At 48.4% G+C, this 20,412-nt stretch overlaps 1 protein-coding gene across 2 annotated transcripts in view; it reads left to right on the forward strand.

Moving 5' to 3' along the window:
- Sytl3 (synaptotagmin like 3) overlaps positions 1–20,412 on the forward strand; it is a 54,873-nt gene that overhangs the window by 13,183 nt on the left and 21,278 nt on the right. Inside the window, exons 3-7 of one of the 2 annotated variants that reach the window (XM_055615945.1) lie at positions 865–929; positions 11,374–11,425; positions 12,872–12,941; positions 14,423–14,501; positions 18,015–18,139. In XM_055615945.1, the coding sequence (XP_055471920.1) occupies positions 865–929; positions 11,374–11,425; positions 12,872–12,941; positions 14,423–14,501; positions 18,015–18,139 (391 nt within the window). The remainder of the gene's footprint in view (positions 1–864; positions 930–11,373; positions 11,426–12,871; positions 12,942–14,422; positions 14,502–18,014; positions 18,140–20,412) is intronic. The other variant, XM_055615946.1, reaches the window with a different exon arrangement.

The raw sequence follows: 20,412 nt of genomic DNA on the forward strand, positions 1-20,412 counted from the left end.
ACACAAACTAAAGTCCCCTCGGAAGAAGGAACATTAATTGAAGAATTGCCTCCATTGGATTTACCTGTGGGCAGGCCTGCAGGGCATTTTCTTGATTGATGATTGATGTGGAAGGGCCGAGCCCATGGTGGGTGGTGCCAGTCCCTGGGTAGGCGCTCTTGCATTGTATAAGAAGTCAGTTGGGAGCAGGCCAGTCAGCAGCATTCCTCAGTGGTCTCTGCTTCAATCCCTGCCCTGACTTCTTGCCCTGTCTTCCCGTGGTGATGGACAGTAGCATGTACCCCAAACAGACCTTTCTTCCTCCAGGTTGCTTTTGGTCAGTGTTTTATCTCAGCAACAGAGAGCAAACTAGGACAGCGTGTTTGAGCATTCTACAGATTATAAAACAGTCTCTTAGTCTGTTTACAATTTCATGCTAGGCCTCTGGTTGAATACTTCTGAATGTAGGCCCAAGACAATTCTTCTTCTTCCTCGTTCAGTCCATCCAGAGAAGCCAAAAGGTTGGATGTCCATGGACTACGGAGAGAGAGGTCAGGGGCAGGCCAGGCAGCTAACAATTCTCTATAACTCCAGTTCCAAGGACTCTGACACTGCCTCATGGTTTCCAAAGACACCAGGTAAGTACGCAGTACACAGACATGGATGCAGGCAAAGCACACATACAAAAATAATACTAGTGTTTAATAAATATTTTTAAAGGTGTTATAATTCAGAAGATGGCTCACACGTGTAATCCCAGCACCTGAGAAGCCGAGGCATGGGTGGTGCTGGCTCTGAGGCTGGGCTACATACTGAGCTATATAAGTCACTCTCAGCTGGAGAGCAAGGCCAGCTCTCAAATAGATAATTCTGTTTGCATTTCAGAAACGTGAAAATCAAAACTGGAGAATGGTTCTTTGAGGAACGAGCCAGGAAATTTCCAACTACAGGTAAATACTCTTAAAACTCTTAAGTCATGTAAAATGATCATTTCTAGTTTTTAAATATTTGGCGCCGGTTGTGGTGGCACACACCAGTAGAATTTGCTGAAAGGGCCGAAGGCAGGAGGATCATAAGTTTGAGTCTACAGAGTGAGTTCCAGGACAGCCAGGACAATACAGGGAAACCCTGTCTTGAAAAACCTAAAATAAAATATTTGGTTTTTTGGTTGAAAGGAGGAAAAACACACACACACACACACACACACACACACACACACACACACACACACACAAACACAAACAAACAACCCTCATGGTCTTGGAATTGTCAAAACAGGAAACTTCAGGGTTTTAGTGACAGATCTGGCTGTCATTTGTGCATCGGGAAGTAGAGCCTCTGGTGTACACAGTCAAATGAGAGCACCTTAAGCAGTCACCCCTAAGTAGAGAGTGGGGGTTCGAGAGGCGGGACAAATTCAGTGGCTAGGACCAGGTTACTGATAAGGACTTCGTATGCAACTCAGACCAAGTAGATCCTCCTGTTTTCAAACGTCTGCTTGGGATCCCTCTTCTTCCTTAGGGATGCTTATTTAGCACAGGTGACTCCATTTTGGTTTGCTCTGGTCTCAGACCACAGCAGTGGTCTTCCGGGACTTCAGCTGTGACCCTGACACCTACCTGGTGCTCCCCATCCACCTGTCTGCCCTTTCCTGCTCCAGAACTGAGCCCATTGGTTGCCTTCACCTGAGGCTTCTCCGTGTCTGCCCCTCTCTCACCCTCTGGAAGGCACTCTCTCTAAGTGTGTTTTGCCAGGCTCTCCGTGCTTCTGGAGCCCTGCCGCCTCTTTCTACAGTAGAATTTGAGCTTTTGCAGTCATTTAAACAATTTTTTTTGAAATCTTGTTTATCCAGTATTTTGTTCATGATCCTTAATTTAAAAAATAAATTGGCCTAGATCCAGGCTCAGTTGAGAGCCACCTCCAGAACTCACCTCAATAAAAGGGTTGGGGGGTGCTGGGCATGGTGGTCCAAGCTCATAATCGTTGTGGAGGCAGAGACTTAGGGCTTGCGGGGCAGCCAGCTTCCCCTGGGTAAGCATGCAGCCAATGAGAGAAGCTGCATCACATAAACAATTCAGAGAGCACCCCCCCCCCACCTGCTGTATGCATCGGTGAATAACCGGCCTCGGCCTCTCGCTCAAACAAGACCCAGGTGAGCAGCACTTCCAGCAGAGGTGATTCTTTCACCTCCACAGGAACCCCACAGCATGTGTGTGCTGCCCTCCCCCCCATGGACGCATTCACACACAAAAGGTAGGTAAGTAAACTTAAAAGGTCCCTGGCTGGAGCTGTCACAGTGTAGAGAGCGAGATTCATGAGAATGGGACCGGAGTACTGGGGTGGGGACTCCTCACTCTTCTCTCGATCACTCACACCAAAGGCAATTTAAGATGAAGGCATTTAGCCAGGGGGCTGAGGCAGCTTTAATCTCGGCGCTCAGGAGTCAGAGGCAGATGAATCTCTGAGTTAGAGGCTCTAGAGAGTGAGTTCCAGGACAGCCAGGGCTACATAGAGATATCCTGCCTGGCGGGGGGGGGGGGGGGCGGGGGGGGGGGGGGGGGGGAGGGAGGAAGAAAGAGGTTTATTATAGCTTATGGTTCCAGGTGGAGAAGTCCCTCATGGCTGGGAGGTGTGGCATGGTGGCGGGGAAGTAAGCGGGCTGATCACACTGTATCCACACACACAGGAAGCAGAGAGTACAAACAGGAAGTGGGACCAGGCTCTAAACCCTCAAATCCACATCCTCCAGCAAGGCCCCACCTCCTTAAGATTCCAAACCCTCCACCAACTGGGAGCCAAGTATTCAAACACTTGAGCCTACAGGGACGTTTCTCCTTCAAACCACCACAGATGTTGTCTGAAATGTATAGGTGACTATATACCAAATATAGAGCCTACAATTTGGTCAGCCCTTTCCCTACTGCCAGTGACTGTACCGGTTCACTGTGGTGAGCATCTTGTACTGGGATCTTGGCAGTTCTGTGTAATTCCCTTGGATACATTTCTTAGGAGGCCAGCTGGCTGACTGGAGGCAGGAACACTTATTTTTTGCCAAAGCACCTTCTAGGAAGGCCGTCTCATTCAGCATGCTTGACAGCGTGGGCCAGCTGCCTTCTCCCCATACTGTGGTCCTCTCTGAAGTATGATCTCAGATTCTACGTGCGCTTTGGTTTTGACTCTAAGTACTATGTATTCATTTAAAAATTGGAAAGCGAGACTGGCTGGCTGGAGATGAGGCTTGGTAAAACACTTTGCCTGGTATTTGTGGGACCCCGTGTTCAATCTCCCCATCAAAAGGGGGGCATTAAAGGAGAAGGGGGAAGGGAGGAGAGCAGGAAGAGGAGGAAAATGGAGAGTAGTAATGTTAAAAGCAGTCACACCCAGAGAACAGTTGCTAATACTGTGTTACACATTACTTCTGCTCTGTATGTGTGTGTGTGTGCGCGCGCGCATGCCCACGGGCATACGTGTGCTCTCATGGGCATATATTCACATTTAAAAAACTAGAGACTAGTGAGATGGCTTTTGGGTGAAGGGTACTTTCTGCCAAGCCTAACACCCTGAGTTCAGTCCCAGGAACCCTCATGGTATGGGAGACCTGACTCACACAAGTTGTCCTCTGACACCCACTAAATTAAAATGTTCTAAAATCTTTAACTATTTAGTTGAATCATCAGAGACTTGGGTTTAAAAATTAACTGGAGACAACTCGATATTGTTATGTAATTGGGAGCAGCTTATCTTTAATTTTATCCCAATATTTCTCTGTATAGTACTTCATAAAGAATGTTTTCCGGATACTTAAACATCATGATTTCTGATGACCACATCTCATTCGTCCTCAGAATGTCCATCATTTGTTTAACCAAGTTATGATTGTGGGTTGTGGGCAGGACAGGGCTATTTGATGATGAGGTAAATCCACGAGTGCCCACCTTGGGCTTTTTCTTTTTAGCACTGGAAACCTTGAGCCAAGTTTAATGATTAGTTGCAATTCCAGGGATCATTATGCCCTCAGCACTAGTTTCCTTTTTATATGCTTTACTTTTCTCCCTTAATGGTTCTATTAGCTACGTGCCATTTAAGATAAGTGTTACCAAACTTCCCTTGAAAGTAGACTAGATAGGAATAATATTCAATAAAGAGTAATAGAGATGGATAGCTGGAACGTCTCCTGCGCCAATCTCGAAGCCTTTAAAATGGCGTAAGGGCTGGTGAGACCGGGGTGGGGAAGAGCATTTGCTGCTCATCTACAAGGTTGTGCGTTCACGTCTTCAGAAATGGCAGGAAGCTAGTGTGACTGTGTTTGTACTGGTGCCCCAGGACTGTGTTGGGACGGCTGGGACTTCCTGGCTGGCAGTTCTCTCTAGGTTCGGTGAGAGAACCTGTCTGGAGAAACAAGGTGGAGATCAACAAGCCAGTGCCACGCGTGTGTACACTACATTTATACACACATAATAAATGAAGATCCAAGGATAAGCAAAATAATATAAATAAATTTTTTTAAAGCTCATATTACAGAGGCAAATTGGTGAATTAAAAAAAAATAAAAAAGTAAAAATGAGCTCCACTTCCTCATTCTGTACAGAAACAGTATAAAGCATTGGGTTATTTTTTTTTTTTCTGATGATATAGTACATTTTTTTCCTAAGACTTTTAAATTAGTTTTGTGATTTTTTTTTTTTTTACAAAAAATTAATTTACTTATTTTATGTGTGTGCCTGGGTGTGTACCATGTATATTCAGTGACCATGGAGGCCAGAAAAGGGCGTTGGAGCCTCTGGAACTGGAGATACTTGATGTGGGTGCAGGGATCTGAACCCAGGTTCTCTGCCAAGGCAGCAAGTGTTCTTATCCACTGAGCCATCTCTCACCCCCTATTCTGAAACATTGCTGTTGAGGTTTATCTGAGCCACAGAGTGTCTGTCCGAAGGGTCTTTAGGAAGCTTCCCTGGCTGTCCTGACAGTGTTCCCCCAGATCTGCTGTCACAGTATTTGGTGGTGTGTGCAGAAAGTTTTTAACGTGGTTTCTGGGACTGAGGCTTCACACCAGCTGAGAGTATTTCAGGTTTGTATCTCCTAGCTTCACATACTGAAGTTCAGTTCAGTGAAACAGTTGGGGGTATGTTAGATGGAGTCAGTGCGACCTGGACAAGGTTGTGATGGGCAGGTCCCCAGGGACTTTATGAGCTCTGTGAGTTGGAGAACCACCCGTCCTTGGCTGTGTTAATTATGATGGACATTTTCTTAGGTCACGCCACATCTGAAACTGGAAATCCACCTTTGCTCTTGGCTCCACCTTCTGGCTGGTGGCCGTAAGTGCACATCTTGGTGCCAACAGTGGCTTTTGGTTTCATTCTACAAGCATGACACTTTTAGGCCTTAAGAGTCATGAGTCTGGCTGGGCATGGTGGCACACAGCTTAACCAAGGATACACAGGGAAATCATGTCTTGAAAAACAAAACAAAAAAATAATCATGAGTTTGTCAAGTGTCTGTGTAATGTTCACAAACCCTGGATTCCATCCCCTACACCATCAAAAGGAGGCACAGTCGTGCAAGCTTGTAACCCCAGTATTTGGGCATTGGAAGCAGAAGGATCAGAAGTTCAAGGTCATCTTCAGATACAGAGGGAGTCTGAGGCCAACCTGGACTACCTGATCCCTTGACTCGTGTGTATGTGTGTGTGTGGAGTGTCTGTGTGTGGAGTGATGAAAATCAGGCATCTTGTACATCTGCAGTCCAAGCACCCAAGGGGCTTTGGCCGACTCTACAGTGAGACCCTGTCTCAAAGATAAAAAAAAAAAAAAGGTAAGACTGCAACATCAGCTTTGACGTTAAAGTAAACACCTTCTCAGACTTGCTCTGTTGTTAATAACTGGAGATAAAATGGTTTGGGGAGGTCGGCCCTCTACACACCCTCAGCTTACTGTCCTCAGGACTCATTGCATCACTAACCAGATGAATTTGGCATCTGGTCACTGTGGAGGAGCAGGGATTTTTACCCCCTTCTCGTAGCAAGCAGGGTTTAATCTTTCAAGTGACTTGTGAGGGTCTTGTTCTTTTACACAGGCAACATAGTCAGTGCCGTCTGGTCATGGGTGTTTGAAGACAGACTGGTGTGAGTTTGAAGCCCTCGGGTTCATGAGTGAAGAGAAGGTAGGGGCGGGGGACATGGCTCGCTGGCAGAGGGCTTGCCCACAGCAAACAAGGCACTGGGTTCCATCCATCCCCTGTCCACAGAGGACAGAAGATAAGTCGGGCGATGAGATGGTTCCGCTCCCAACCCTGGTGACCTGTTTGCTCTCCAGGCTGCGCAGACAGAGATTTCACTCCCAAATGTGTCACATGCACAGTGAAGCATAAAAATTGTAAACGTAATACAATTTTTTTAAAGGAGCTAGGTTCCATCACGTACGTGTGTGACTCTGTCCAAGACTGCCTGTGTTCCTCCCCACTTTTCACCCAGCGAACGCCTGCCTACCCCATTCACCAGAGAGACTCGGCAAGGGGTGGTTCTGCAAAGCCAGGGCTGATAGCTGGGGATTCACGATCCTACTGGTATCTTTAATTAAATCACATTTATTTCCCAGAAAGAAAATGTTCTACTTCTTATTTCAAAGAAAAGATGGAATCCTGTCTTTGATTGCCTTTTGATTGATATTTCTCCTTAAGAGGAAAGGCTACAGACAGCACCACAGCAGGAACTGTGAGCTCTGCTCCCAGCAGGCTGGGTGCTTGTCAGGCCCCCGGAATTTAGGAATTTTAGACTGGTCCAACCAGGCTCAGTAGAGCATAGGTAATCAAGTCAGATTTCATGATCAATAGATAAAATAAGACCCTGGCCTTTATACTTTCTGCTTTTACCCGATGTCCATAGGTAGTAATCCTCCCAAAGCAGATTCTTGGAGGTTTTTTTTTTCCATTTAAAAAAAAAGCCAACTTAGTTTGTTCTTTGGCAATGTCACAGATGTATACAATGCATTCTGATTACTCTCTCCCTGACCTTTGCCTACTTCCTTCCAGCTCTGTAAAACCTTCCTGCATCTTCGCTCACCCGTCGGGCTTTGTTTTGGCATACCTCCGAATGATTCGTTGGTCAGGAAGCCTTGGCAAGCCTCCTGTCAATAATTAGATAATGTTGGTTTCTATCAGCGCTATAGTCACAATCACCACCCTCGAGTGGCAAGCTGCCTTCTGGGGAGATGGGGTAAATGAGATGAGGCTCATGTCCTCAGTCTAATGGAGGACATGAGCATACACACAGCTTTCGGTGGGAAAGGCACAGGGACTTCAGGTCACCTCCAGATGACAGTTGTTCATCGATCCAGGTTCATTTCTGCTACTGTGATTAAAGAAAAAAAAAGCCAAAAGCAGCTTAGGGGAGGGAAGGGTTTATCTGGCTCAGTTTCAGGTCAAAGTCATCACTAAAGGGAGTCAGGGCAGGAGCTCAGGCAGCTCGTGTCTTCACATCCACAGTCAAGAGCAGAGAGAAACGAATACACCCTTGTTTGCTTGCTTCTTACACCCAGCCAGCTTTCTCTAGTCTTACATAAGCGAGGGCCCCAAAATAGGGAATGGCGCTGCCTGTAGTGGGCTGGCTCCTCCTCCAATTAGTAATCAAGACGGTCTCTCAGAGACATGTCCCGAGGCCAACCTGAGCTAGACAGTTTGGCTATTGAAACTTTACCCAGGTGACTTTAGATTGTGCCAAGTTGGCAGTTAAAACTAATAGCACCCAACAGTCATACCTCTATAAATAAACCTTTAATGGAGACAGGAACAGGAAGTACAGAAAAGGTCCAGTTCCAGTGGAGACGGACCTCGGGAGAATATGAGGTGTGGGTTAGGCACAGTGGGTCTGGGAAGTCGGCCTGGCCAAGACCAAGTATTTGGGTCAGTCGTGGCAGCAGGTGACCCTGGAGAGGAAGGCAGTGACTAAGTCACAAAGGGTCTCTCTAGGCTGGCTTCCTAGGACACCACAGAAAAGTGTCATGGCCCTTGTTACTTTCCTTGCTCCAAGCGATGGAAAGTTATTGTTTGATAATTTAGAGGCTGGAAACCTCAGACCAAGGTGAGCATGAGACGGGGCTTCCTCGTGCTCATCTCAGCAGCCCTGGCACATCCCTGGCTGTTAGAAGCTTCACCCCAGCTCTGCCTCCATGTAGTCTCCCGCTGAGCAGGTCCAGCTTGGGTTGAAGTTTCCCTCTTTATAAGAAAACAGCCCTACCAGAGAAGGACTGTAGTGGCTTCATGTCTGTTCTTACCTGCCCCAACAGATAAAATATCCCTGTTTCCACCACCTTCTGTTGTGAGAAAAGAGACAGCTTTGTGGGAAGTGTCTCAGAAGAATGCGAGGGACTCCCAGCCCTGAGGGACTTATGAGCCCTGGGCTTTCACTCTGATGACTCTTGAAAAAGAGAGTAATATGACCAAAGTGAGAATATCCCTCTCATGTTTAAAAATGTGTGTGTGTGTGTGCGCGCGGAGCTGCCCTTAAGATATAAATCCTATGGTTGCAAGAAGCCCTCACCATCCAGGACCTGGTCTTGCCTGCAGCGGGGCAGGACACAGATGTAATCGGCACATCTCCTCGGAGGCTACAGGAAGCAGAAGCGTGTTTTTAAAAAAACGAAGATTCAGTAGTTTTGAAGAAGTAAAAGCAAAGAGCAAGGGAAATAGGCATGAGTAGGAGATGACAAAGCCACACAGGGCGGTATGCCTCAGATTCTTGTGTGCCCCCAATCACCCTCAGTTTAGGATCTCATGTCGAGTAGGTTCTGATCTGCAAGAGAGGGTGGACCGGGGGTTCTGGTAGCCCCCCTTTTTCCCAAAATATGACACTTGGATCTGAGGCAAGCTTACGTTGTAAGCTAAGAGGTTTTTCTTAAAGATTTTATTTTTTACTTTGTTTTATGTGTGTGAAGGTTTTGCTTGTGTGTATGAATGTGCATCACATGTGTGATTGGTGCCCACAGAGGTCAGAAGAGGGAATTAGATCCTCCAGCACTGAAGTTACAGGAGGCTGGGAGCCACCCTGTGAGTGCTGAGAACTGAGTCTGGGTGAGTGCTCCTGGCCCAGAGCTCCAAGCGCTTCCCATTTGGTCGTGAGCCTCAGCTTGCCACAGCCAGCAGGGGGCAGCAGAGATCTAGGCACACGGTAGTAAGGCAGCTTTCAGTGGCCGCAGGGGAACTATGAAAGGTGGAGGCCAGGCTGGGAGTTAGCAGAGGGTTTGAGAGAAGAGCGTGAGGTTGGAATGCCTGGGGAAGTAACCCACAGAAACAAGGTGCAGCCCAGGACTCCAGGCAATAAGAACCTAGGTGGAAAGGGCAAGCAAGGGTTGTACGGCGTGGAGGAGCCCCGAGAGATGAGAACACTGAGACACCACGTGGGGTTTGTGACTTAGGCTTTGAGTGACAGAAGATAGCATCAGATTTGGGGGTGCGGGGGTGGAGAACAGTGGCCTTGGGGGTTGTGCCTCAGGGCCAGGTGTTACAGATGTCTAAGGGTGAGAGGGAGTAAGGGAAGGTAAATGGGCCGTGAAGTGGGTGCTCAGAGCTCACTGTCCATTGTGTCTCTGCCCTGGGGTCCTGACGGATCTGCAGTGCTGTCAGGTCTTGTCTCCCTTTCTTCCCCCTTCCTTGTTTTCCTCGGACTCAGTGCCTTCCATCACCGGGCGGTGACGCCGTCTCTCCCTCATTGCCTGCCCAGACGTTGCCGCCAAGGCAGCTCTCGTAGGTGAGGGACTCTGGTTTTACTAGCCTGGCATCCAGCCTTTGGGAGAAGGGCCACTTAGTACACCAGCAAGTGGGGATGCTCCCAGCTTGCTTCCCGTTATGGAGCCCAAAAATATACAGAGCAAGGAGACTTTGGGGCTGGGGTATGACCTTGGGTCTGAGCCCTCACACTAAGAAAATCAGGGGCGGTGGTGCACACCTATGAGCACAGCCTGGAGGTAGAAACACCAGGATTTGAAGTTCAAAGGCCTCCTCCGACTGTGTAGTGAGATCAGGGCTAGCCTGGGCTACATGAGACCCTGTCTCAAAACAAGACAAAAATCCCTTAGATATGATTTTAAGGGTTCCTGCTCCTTCTGGGCAAGCCTGACTAAGGACCCGGAACTGGGGCTACATCCTGCTTTGATATCAGGACTTAACTCTAGATGCTGTCTGTCTGTCCTGGAGGTCCCCTTGCCTATCCTGGCATTCTCAACATCCCACTCGGTCAGTGTGTCCTTAAGTAGCACCGCTACCCAAATCTGTGATATGAATTAAAATCTTCCAAACAACACAAGCGCCATCTTGTCCTCCCAGAGCCAGGGCCTGGTGAGTGGTGCTGTGTGGAGGCTTTCAAGGTCTTGAGCCGAAAGTCCACTACCACGGTGCAGCCCAGCCACGCTCATGCTGGTAGCCAAGAACCACTGTGGTCCCCGGACTGCGGACCGGCAGAATTTTCTTTTGGAGAGTTAGTACATCAAGAAGCAAAAAAAGGCTACTGTGGCAGGTGCAGTCTGATTTAGGAAACTATTAGTCACTGTGATTCAGACGTAAGGAGATTACATTTTTAAAGGGATTACCTTAAGTCTTCATCACAAGGGGCCCTCTGAGGGATACATTCAATTATTCGTGTTCCCTGGGGGAAGGAACTGGGGAACTTGGGGATTGTTTCAAATTTCCAAGATTTACAAAATCTAATTCAACGTTAACTTCTAATAGAAGCAGTCATTCCCAGATCCGACGGCTTGTGGTGCGTGTGTGTGTGTGTGTGTGTGTGTGTGTGTGTGTGTGTGTGGCGGGGCTATAAACAAGACAGTGATTGTCCAGTAGATGGAAAGCTGCACAGTAATCCCCACCATCTATATTTTCATGTTTATTCTTTTATTTTCTGGGTATGGGTGTTCAGTCTGTGTTCCACATGCGTGCCCACAGAGGCCAGAAGAGGGCACTGAAGCCCCTGGAATTGGAGTTACCAATGGTTGGGGGTTGCCATGTGGGCCTGGGAATCAAATCTGGTTCCCCTGGAAGATTAGTCAGTGCTCCTTCCACCCCGACATTTATAGAGACAAACAGAGCGAGCATGTGTGCACATTCATGACTGGGCCAGGCACACGGGTAGAGATCAGAAAACAACTTGCAGGACTCTAGCTCTCCCTGCGGCATGCGGACCTGGGGGCTGAAGCTCAGCTTGGCAGGTTTGGTGGCGAGTGCCTTCACCTGCTGAGCCACGTCACCCGTCCTTCACGATCTGACTTTGGAGCATTTCTGTCACCCCAAAGGATCTCTTTTTTATAAGAAGACGTGATGTTAAAGTAATCTGAATACATGGATCCCTGTGTTTGCGTCCAGTACAGTATATTCACAGTATTGACTGACCTTGACTTGTTCCTCCCCCAGGCAAACGGGAGACCGCTGGGGCGAAGCTACTGCAATCTTATCAGAGGCTGAGGTGAGTGTGGGAGGACAGAGCGTTCCATGTCAGCAGGAGCTCAGAGGACACCCTGAAAGAGCTTACATACCCCGGCCTTCTGAGGTCACTGCTCTGAGACGCAGCTTTTTCAATTATAAAGCTCCTGGAAAAGGTTGAAAGAAACTTGGAGGTTTTCATAAGGAACCTTCTAGCTATCCCATTTTTACTCACAACATTTTTTCCCCTCAAATTCTTCTGAGATGCTGCAAAGAATGAAGTATGGTTTTGACTGTGTGTCTGATGACACTCTGCACCAAGCAGCTGCTTCTAGTTCCCTTCTTCCTCTGGCATCTTCTCTGGTGCCAGGCATATACCTAATATGTTTGTGGAATTAAAAAAAAAAAAAAAAAACAAACAACAACAACACCCACCCATTGGCTGTTGCTTGCAGCCTTGAAGTAGCTGGAGTCACCCCCCACCCCCCATCTCCTGAGTTTAGAGACCATCGCTGAGAGTTCCCATGGGTGCTACATTTTTTGGCTTATGGTGAAATGTATCCAATCTCAAAACTTAGAACCTCTTCCTCCTGCTGCTCCTCCTCCTCCTCTTCCTGCTCCTTCATCTCTCCCCTCCTCCCTTCTCTCCCTTTAACCTCCCTCCCCTCCCTTTCTCCTCTTCCTCCTCCTTGCCTAGGGTCTTGCCATGTGGCCTATGGTTTGGTCATCACTATTTAGTCCAGGCTGGCCCTGAAGTCCTGACAGTCTTCCTGCTGCAGCCTACCAGCACTGAGATTACAGGGTCGGGACCACATCCACTTGTTACTTTTCTTGTTTTCCCTGCCCCCATTTGTTCTTACCTCTTTTAGCTCATGCTCCCAGTATTTCTCAAAGTATTTAATTTTTTGGTTTTTCCTTTGGCTCTTCTGCTGGTGTGGTTCGCACTAAGAATGCAAGAGTCTGAATAGGATTCCACATATGAAGTCTGGGTTCAAGAACAGTTCAGTGGGGGTGCCAAGGTACCCTCGTGGCTTCAGAATGTGCTGGAGAACTCAGTGAATGACTAGACTGCAGACAGTGACAGGCTCATGTCCATACCCAGACCCCAGCACACAGGGAAGCGAGATCAAGCAGTCCTGCTGCTGCATTTCCTTCCTTCCTTCCTTCCTTCCTTCCTTCCTTCCTTCCTTCCTTCCTTCCTTCCTTTCTTTCTTTCTTTCTTCCTTTTTCTTTTTTGGTTTTTTGAGACAAGGTTTCTCTGTGTAGCCCTAGCTATCCTGGAACTCACGTTGTAGACCAGGCTGGCCTCGAACTCACACAGATCCACCTGCCTCTGCCTCCCTGAGTGCTGGGATTAAAGATGGGCACCACCACCACTCAGCTGGCATTTCCGTTAAAAGGAAACTTGATAGAAACAAAGCTAGAGCTTGAATGATTAGTGCACACATGAGGAGTTCTAACCCATTACTCTTGTGTTTCTCCTTGGCAGCAAAATCTCTGTGGTTCCTCCAACGCCACCACCTCTCAGTGAGAGCCAGTGCAGCCGCAGCCCCAGCAGGGTAACTTATTGGTCCAAGGGTCCCTGGGTGGGGGGCAGGGCAGGAAGGCTGGAGATGGATGCTGCTGATGCTGATGCTGGAGAGTTAGCCCAACAGCCTTGGAGCATGCATATCTGACTTAGCTAGAGACGAAGGTGGAAAAGCAATTTCCTTTTCATTTTGTGGCCAGGGACCATCTGCAGTCACTGCTGGCTCCTTCTGCTTCTGCCCTGAGACATCTTGTCCTGAGTCTTGTCGCCAGCTTTCATCTCCAACTCTCAACTGTGCTTTCAAATGTGTGTGGGTCTGGCATGTGTGTAGGGCAGGTTGTGTGTGTGTGTGTGTGTGTGTGTGTGTGTGTGGTGTGCCCGAGAGATGAGAACTGTATCTCAGTCTTTGCAGGCTCTAGGGGGACCAGAACCATTTATGTCCAAAGAATGTAGCTGCATGAAGTGGAAATAACTCTTTGTCTGACCTGTGTCCAGGTCACAGGATAGTGTCTGGGTGCACTTGGAAACTGAAGTGCTGTGAAATTGCATGGCTTTGATTATCTTCATCAATCCATGTGTTAGAGGGAACAGCTGTGTCTTACATGGATATAATGCCATGTCTGTTTGAGAGACAAAAGCATGTTCATTCTTTTTCAAGTTCCCAGACACCCTGGAGTGAAGCTTACAATCCAATTCTGTTTTCTCCTGTGACTGTTCTGAGAACATGTTTTGGGGGAATGGATGGACACTGGAAGGGTAGATAAATGGACTGTTGGGTGGGTAGATAGTTGTATGGGTTGATGGATGAAAGCAAATGAGTGGATAGTGAGAAGGTGACCAAATCGGTAGTCAGTGAGTGTGTAGATGGACAGATGGTCTCTGGATGGATGGATGGATGGATGGAGTGGTGGGTGAGTGGATGGTACATAGAATGTTGAGGAGGCAGTGGATAGACAAGTGGAAACTGGATGGATGGGTGGGTGGATGGCTAGATTGATGGTCGTTGGATGGATGAATGGATGGATAGGTAGATAGGGGGATAGATAAATGGGTAGGTAGGTAGGTGATACATAGATAGACCTAGACAAAGTTACTGTTTTCCCCTTTTCTGCGTTCTCTTTTGGGAGTGAGAGCTCTTTGTTTCCCTAATACCTCCAACCCCCATGTCACCTGCATTCTGTTCCTTCTATACAAGGTTTGGGCAGGGCTAGAAGAGAAAGGAGGTCAAACAAGCAGTAATTAACTGAGTACCATCTTTGAGCCAGTGAAAAGTCAGTCATTATGTCTAGGGGGTAGTTATCTTGTGAACTCCTTTAATGAGGCTGCAAAACCCAGAGAGTGATGGTTGAGTGCCAGGGATGCCTACTTCCTGGGGGCTGTGCCCTATCCCCTAGACACACCCACACACTTTCCCACCCCTTCTCGCCTGCAGGGTTTAGAGACTGGCAGCCTGGAGACATGGGGGAAAGAGGGGTGGCAATCTAACAGTGCACTCTCCCGTTTCTGTTTTAGTTACAGGAACTCGGTCACTTTAAAGGATTTAATAAGTCCTTGGAAAACTTGTTTCTATCTGTCACTACCCAGATGAAAAGTAAGTGACACTTGGGATGTGTTCTTCTACCCTGCCCTGTAGAGACCAGCCCAGGCAGCCTCAGATGGGAAAGCCGTGGGTCAATGGTGCAGCCTCCACCTCCTTGTGGAGGGCAGGCGCCATTTCACTCTATCAGCCTCACCCTGACTCCTGCTTGTCTTGCCCAAACCTCAGCTCAGCAGCACAAAGGATTCCAGAGAAATGAAAATGTGACACACACACAAAAAAATTCGCAATGAATCCAAAACCAGGGCCTTTCTAGCTGGCTGAACCCAGTGTCTGCTACTTGTCCATTCTTCTCACTGGTAAACTTTTCCGCGGGTGGTAGAATCCCCCAGCTGTGGTGCAGTTAACCCGGGCCTGCCGTCGCTTGGCACGCCATCTCTGTCAGTGGTTCTTCTCTTCAGATCTGCTTTCACCTGTTTCTGTTTCTCGTGCTCTGTGCAGTGTTAGCGTTGGTCCAAATGGACTTTGGGCGCACATTTCTCTCTCTCTCTCTCTCTCTCTCTCTCTCTCTCTCTCTTCTTTTATCTTCCATTTGCTGCCATCTTTCTGTAGTTGCCTGTGGATAGTCTCCTTGTTGTTGACTCTGAGCCAAACTCTACAATTTAAATTAGTTGTCTGTATTCCACACAAGCTCTTCTCCACAGACAGCTGAAATGAGAGCCCTGCTCTTCAGATAAGCAGTGGGCTGTCCTGGGTCTCTTTCAGGAGGAGGAGGAGGAAATCACTGAATCTCATGAGCCTATTTTCCCCTCTTTGGACAGGAGCCCGGCTGTGACAGCTGTCTATTCGCCACATGGCTGGTGCTGGTCCCATGGCAGCCTCTAAATGAGACCCCTGCCCAGGTCCATGTGGCTTACGTGATTTCTCTATCAATGCAAAAGCACAGCTCTTAAGGATATAAGAGATAGTTTGTTCCAGAGCCAAAGATGAGTGGTCCAGGTTACCCCAAACACTACAATCAGATGTGGTAAAAGTTTATGAAAATATGTAGTAACAACACAAGGAAAGTCATAAGTCGAAAACACTGCAAATGTTGGTGGGAACATAGACAGGTGGGTGGTGGCAAAGTGGGGAATCTCTGTTATAGGCCTCACGCGTTATCTGATGGTGTTCTCAGCCTTTGGGTCAATGGAAGCTGGGAAAGGATTTACCTAACAGCCACAAGGATGAACGTTAGATCACATGTAGAGGTTGGCGTTAAATGTCTATCAAGGGTACCAAAGAGAGCCTAACATAATTTGGCTCTGAACCTGCAGTGTTCAAACTCTGAACAATCACAGACTAATTGCAATTAGCCACTGGGGCTCATACGGTCTTTAACGTAGGCAAGACTTCTCTCTGGACATTCTAGTTCACACCCCTCAGGCCAAGACTGCTATGGAATCAGCACCTCAGAATTAATCCCAACACCGAGATCCCTCAGTCACTATAATCCCAAGAGGCTGCACACCCATGTCACATCACACTCGCCCTCCAGGCAAGGGTAGCTCTAAGTGCAGAAGTGAACCTGATGTCATCTTGTCTACACGCCTGCCCTGACACCTGACACTTGTCTGGGTAGACAGCGTGAGCTGACCTTCGGATGGGGTGACGGCCCCACCTGTCCTCAGAGAAGGGAAGTCAAGGGCAGCCCGCAGCCTCTGTCCTTGGCCTGCCATCAGCTGTAGACTAGGACAGCCACAGCCACCTGTCTGCGCCCTGGGAATGGACAGCTAGCATTTGCTGAGCTGATTCCCATGTCCTCGTTTTGATTCTCTGTGTGTGTTCGTCGTTCTGTTTTCCTGCAGAAGCAGGTACAGAGGAGAGCCCAGCCTTAGAGGGGGGAACGTGGACAGGACAGCTGTTTGCTCCTTTCACATTAGTGCCTGGGGTCCCCAGGGGCAGGCTTGCAAAGGGCCTGGAGCCATTTGAGGACCAGTGGCCCAGGATGCCAAAGCTGGTTTGGAACCGCAGGGCTTGAGAAGAACTATCCAGAGTGGACATCCACGGCAGCTGGAAGAAACCAGAGATTCTGTTCATTTGTTCGTTCATTTGTTTTTTTGAGACAGGGTTTCTCTGTGTAGCCTTGGCTGTTCCTGGACTCGCTTTTGTAGACCAGGCTAGCCTTGAGCTCAGAGATTCACCTCCTTCTGGACCCCTTCAGCGGAGGGGTTGATTCTTCCCTGGGAGCAATTTGTTTTTCTTTCTGCTCCTTCACCCTCCCCCCACCCCTATTCAACCAATCATACTGACATAGAACCTACTTATCAGAACCCCGAACTTCTCAGAGTTTCCTCTACCTTGAAATGGACCAAATAGGCACAGCCCAGGCTAGTGTGTACAGACTGATGGCAAACAATTTCTCCCAGTGACCAGATTTGACAATCTTTTGTTCCTTTCACATTCAAGCTGCTAAGGTGGCTGTCATCAAGGATCTCCACCATATGCCAGCTTTTTCCGGTTGCTGGTATCAACTGATGCCCCCTCCCCCGTGCACACACACAAGATATTTCTGGATAGACTTGAGAATGTTGGGGTGGCGTGGCTCCCAGAGAAAAGCTAGAAAGTAAGGTTGGCAAACTGAGTGCTCCGGGCTTGGGAAGCGGGTCTAGGACAGCCGCAGGCTGGGAAGCCTGGGATCTTCCCAATGATATCTCCATGTGTGTACCAGAAGGCTGACCCAGCACACATGCTGCTCGTGTGATCCGGGGGGGGGGGGGGTGCTGCAAGGCCCGTAGCTGGGAGTGAGCTATACCTTAGGCTTCAGAGACATGGTGTAGTTGGTAAATGATCTCACGAGTAATTTTAATATTCATGAGCTATCTTAATAAGCTGAATGTTAAATGTGGAGTTAAAAATTAATGTCACCTGTTCTTAGTGTTAAGGGAAAATATTTAGAAGGTAATTCAGATTTCATCTTTAGAGAACACGGCTATAAAGATGGTTGAGGGGCCTTTCACTGGCATGGGGTTCCCTTCCTCATACTTTGTTCATAGTCATTTTAATGTGTGTCCCAAGACAACTCCTCATTCAGCATAGACCACAGAAGCCAAAAGCCTGGACACGATTATCATACTGAGATCCAAAGTTTAAGTGATTTTTTTCTTCCAGGGCATCATAAAACAACTATTAGACCACTTCAAATCTTACTCCCTTCCAGTAGTCACAAGAGAAAGCAGTTTGTCAGCAGTCTGTCAGGAACACCTAGAAGGCAAGCTGCTTATGTCTGGACAGGTGGTTTATCATACAGATGGCCTGGAAAGCTGGGGGGTCCCTTTCCACAGTGACCGCTCACAGAGCACGGGACAGTGAGGACTCCGAAGGCTCCGGCCTTTCCTCTTCCTGCCTCAGCACAGTGTCTGGTCATCCTGGTGTCCTTTGTTCGGCTGTGGGCCTGCCGCCCTTGCCTGGCCATCTTTCCCTGCTTTTCTGGGCCCTAGGATTTGTGGCTGGTGGGGACTCCAGAGGAGGGCTCCCTCGAGTCTTTGCAAAGCTTTGTGCTCCCGACTGTCATCCCTTGTCTTCTAGAGCTCTCCAAGTCCCAGAATGACATGACCTCCGAGAAGCATCTTCTCGCCATGGACCCCAGGCAGTGTGTGGGCCACACAGAGAGGCGGAGCCAGTCAGACACTGCTGTCAACGTCACCTTCAGGGTATGCACTGAGGTCTACCGGTCTCGGCCCTGACCACCTTCATGTCCTCTTTCCTGAGTTTTCTGGCTTGTTTTCCTCTGCATTTACTTTTCTTTTTATAGAAAACGTCAGTCAGCCAGGAAAACCTGATTCTACATAGTCTGTTTGGGGGTACACCTGAGCAAAGGAGGCACAGAGTTTGAGATCCAAGCCAGGGGGCTCAGAGGTTAAGAGCACTGACTGTACTTCCAAAGGTCCTGAGTTCAATTCCCAGCAACCACATGGTGGCTCACAACCATCTATAATGAGATCTGGTGCCCTCTTCTGGCATTCAGGTGTATATGCAGGCAGAGTACTGTATACATAATAAATAAAATCTTTAAAAAAAGAAAGATCCAAGCCAGAAGCGATAGCTTGTGCCTGTATTCCTGTATTCCTCGTTATTTGGGAGGTTGAGGCAAGAGGCTTGCCTGAATCAAGGAGTTGGGAGCCAACCTCAGAAACAATCTGAGACTCTCCTTCCCTGATGAGAGAGAGAGAGAGACTAATAACGATTCAAAATCACCATGGAGATTTTTTCTATCAGGGGCAGGCTTTAACCTGATCCCTTTGGGAACTTTAAGCAGCTCCCAAGGCTGCTTGTCTTTGGCTCACTGGCCATTTTCTGGGTCTGCAAGTTTCCCCTCATGATCAGGAGGCCTTCCTATGTCCATTCAAGGCAAAGACTCTGCCTGGGCCCCTGGTGGAAAATGAAAAACATAAACTCTACACAAGTGTGGGCAAACAGGAGGGGGGCTCCTGCTGGGTGATCTAAGGCAAGAAAGCTCACCACTGGGGAAGAGGAGCTGTTAGGGAAGCCATCACTCTGCTTTCTACCTCGTGGGTTATGTCAAAAGCAGGGGCCTGGACTCCAGAGAGTACTAGGTTTGGAGTCGATACCAGGGTTCCAATCCAACCCAGGTGGCCTGGCTGGCAGGGCAGTGCCTGTTGTTTGCAAGCCAATGTGGCTGCCTGTTGAGCCCTGCAGGACCTATGTCCCTCCTCTGTGACTGTGGGCTCCATCCATGGTGCCCCAGACTGTCTGTTTTTTGAGATGATGGTGAGCTTAAGCTACTTTCCTTCTGGAACAGGCTCTACAGCGGTGGTTCTCAACCTATGAGTCTCAGCCCCTTTAGCAAACCTCTACCTCTAAAAATATTTATATTACGATTCATAACAGTAGCAAAATTACAGTTATGGAGTCACAACGAAAACAAGCTTATGGTGGGGGGTCAACACAGCACAAGGAACTGAAAAGGGTCACAGCATTAGGAGGGTTGAGAACCCCTGCTCTAGAGATTTCAGGCCCTGCCTCCATCTGCTGCCCTTCACCTGAGCCCAGGATGTCCCTTGGTAAGACGAAAACAGTAGGAGTCTCTGTTTGCCCAGCGTGGAGTTCCTGTATGCAGCCAGCGAGACAATGCAGCCTCTACTTTGCTAAGTCCCCTGATAGAATCTCTAAACTTCAGCATTTGTTATGATGTGCTAGACGCTGAATGTACACAGAGCTTTTCATGGGCTGCCAATCCTACAAAATGGGTATTAAATGTAGTTCTGTTTTACACTGAGAGACACGAAGGCTTAGGTTAGGGCCGGTGCCCACAGTTTCACAGTGGAGGTGGGAATGCTGTGTTTGAACTGGTCTCGTCTGAGCTCTGGAGTAACTGCTCCGGCTGTGCGCTGTGGCTGGAGGAGAGCCCCCAGGCTCTTCAAATGCAGACTCCCACATCATGGAGTCCTCACTGGGTATGAGCTTCAGAGGCTCCGAGGCATCTCTGCTGAGCCTCTGGGCGATAAGGAGCTGCCAGAGCTGGTGGTTTTCCAATGACTTGTGTCTCAAGGTTGAGATTTACTCTTCAGGCCTTTTGAAGTTCCTAAGTGCAAACAAGTATCAGCTCACAGTGTCTTCCCTGGATCCAAACCCTTCTCTTCAGGGGGATAGGTGGAAGCTAGTGTAAGGTCCATTTCCAAAGTACTTTGTCCTGGGCAGATGGTACCTTAGCTGCTACGTTATCGGAGACGATAACCACGTCTCCCGTGACCATGATAAAAAACCTGAGCTTCACTTGGAGGCCAACCAACACACCCAGCGGCTCACGGCTAGGGAAAGACGGTGCCAGGCGTAGAATCTAGGTTTAGACATTGCTAATTTCTAGGCTGCTTCAGTTTTCCCTGCGAGGCCTGATGGAGAAGGGTTCAAGGAAGGGAACTCCAGAAGTACACTGACCAGGCAGATGAAGCTGGTGTGATGGCGT

The sequence above is a fragment of the Psammomys obesus genome, unplaced genomic scaffold (assembly GCF_907164565.1).
Source record: "Psammomys obesus unplaced genomic scaffold, mPsaObe1.curated_primary_1811, whole genome shotgun sequence".
Classification (NCBI taxonomy): Eukaryota; Metazoa; Chordata; class Mammalia; order Rodentia; family Muridae; genus Psammomys; species Psammomys obesus.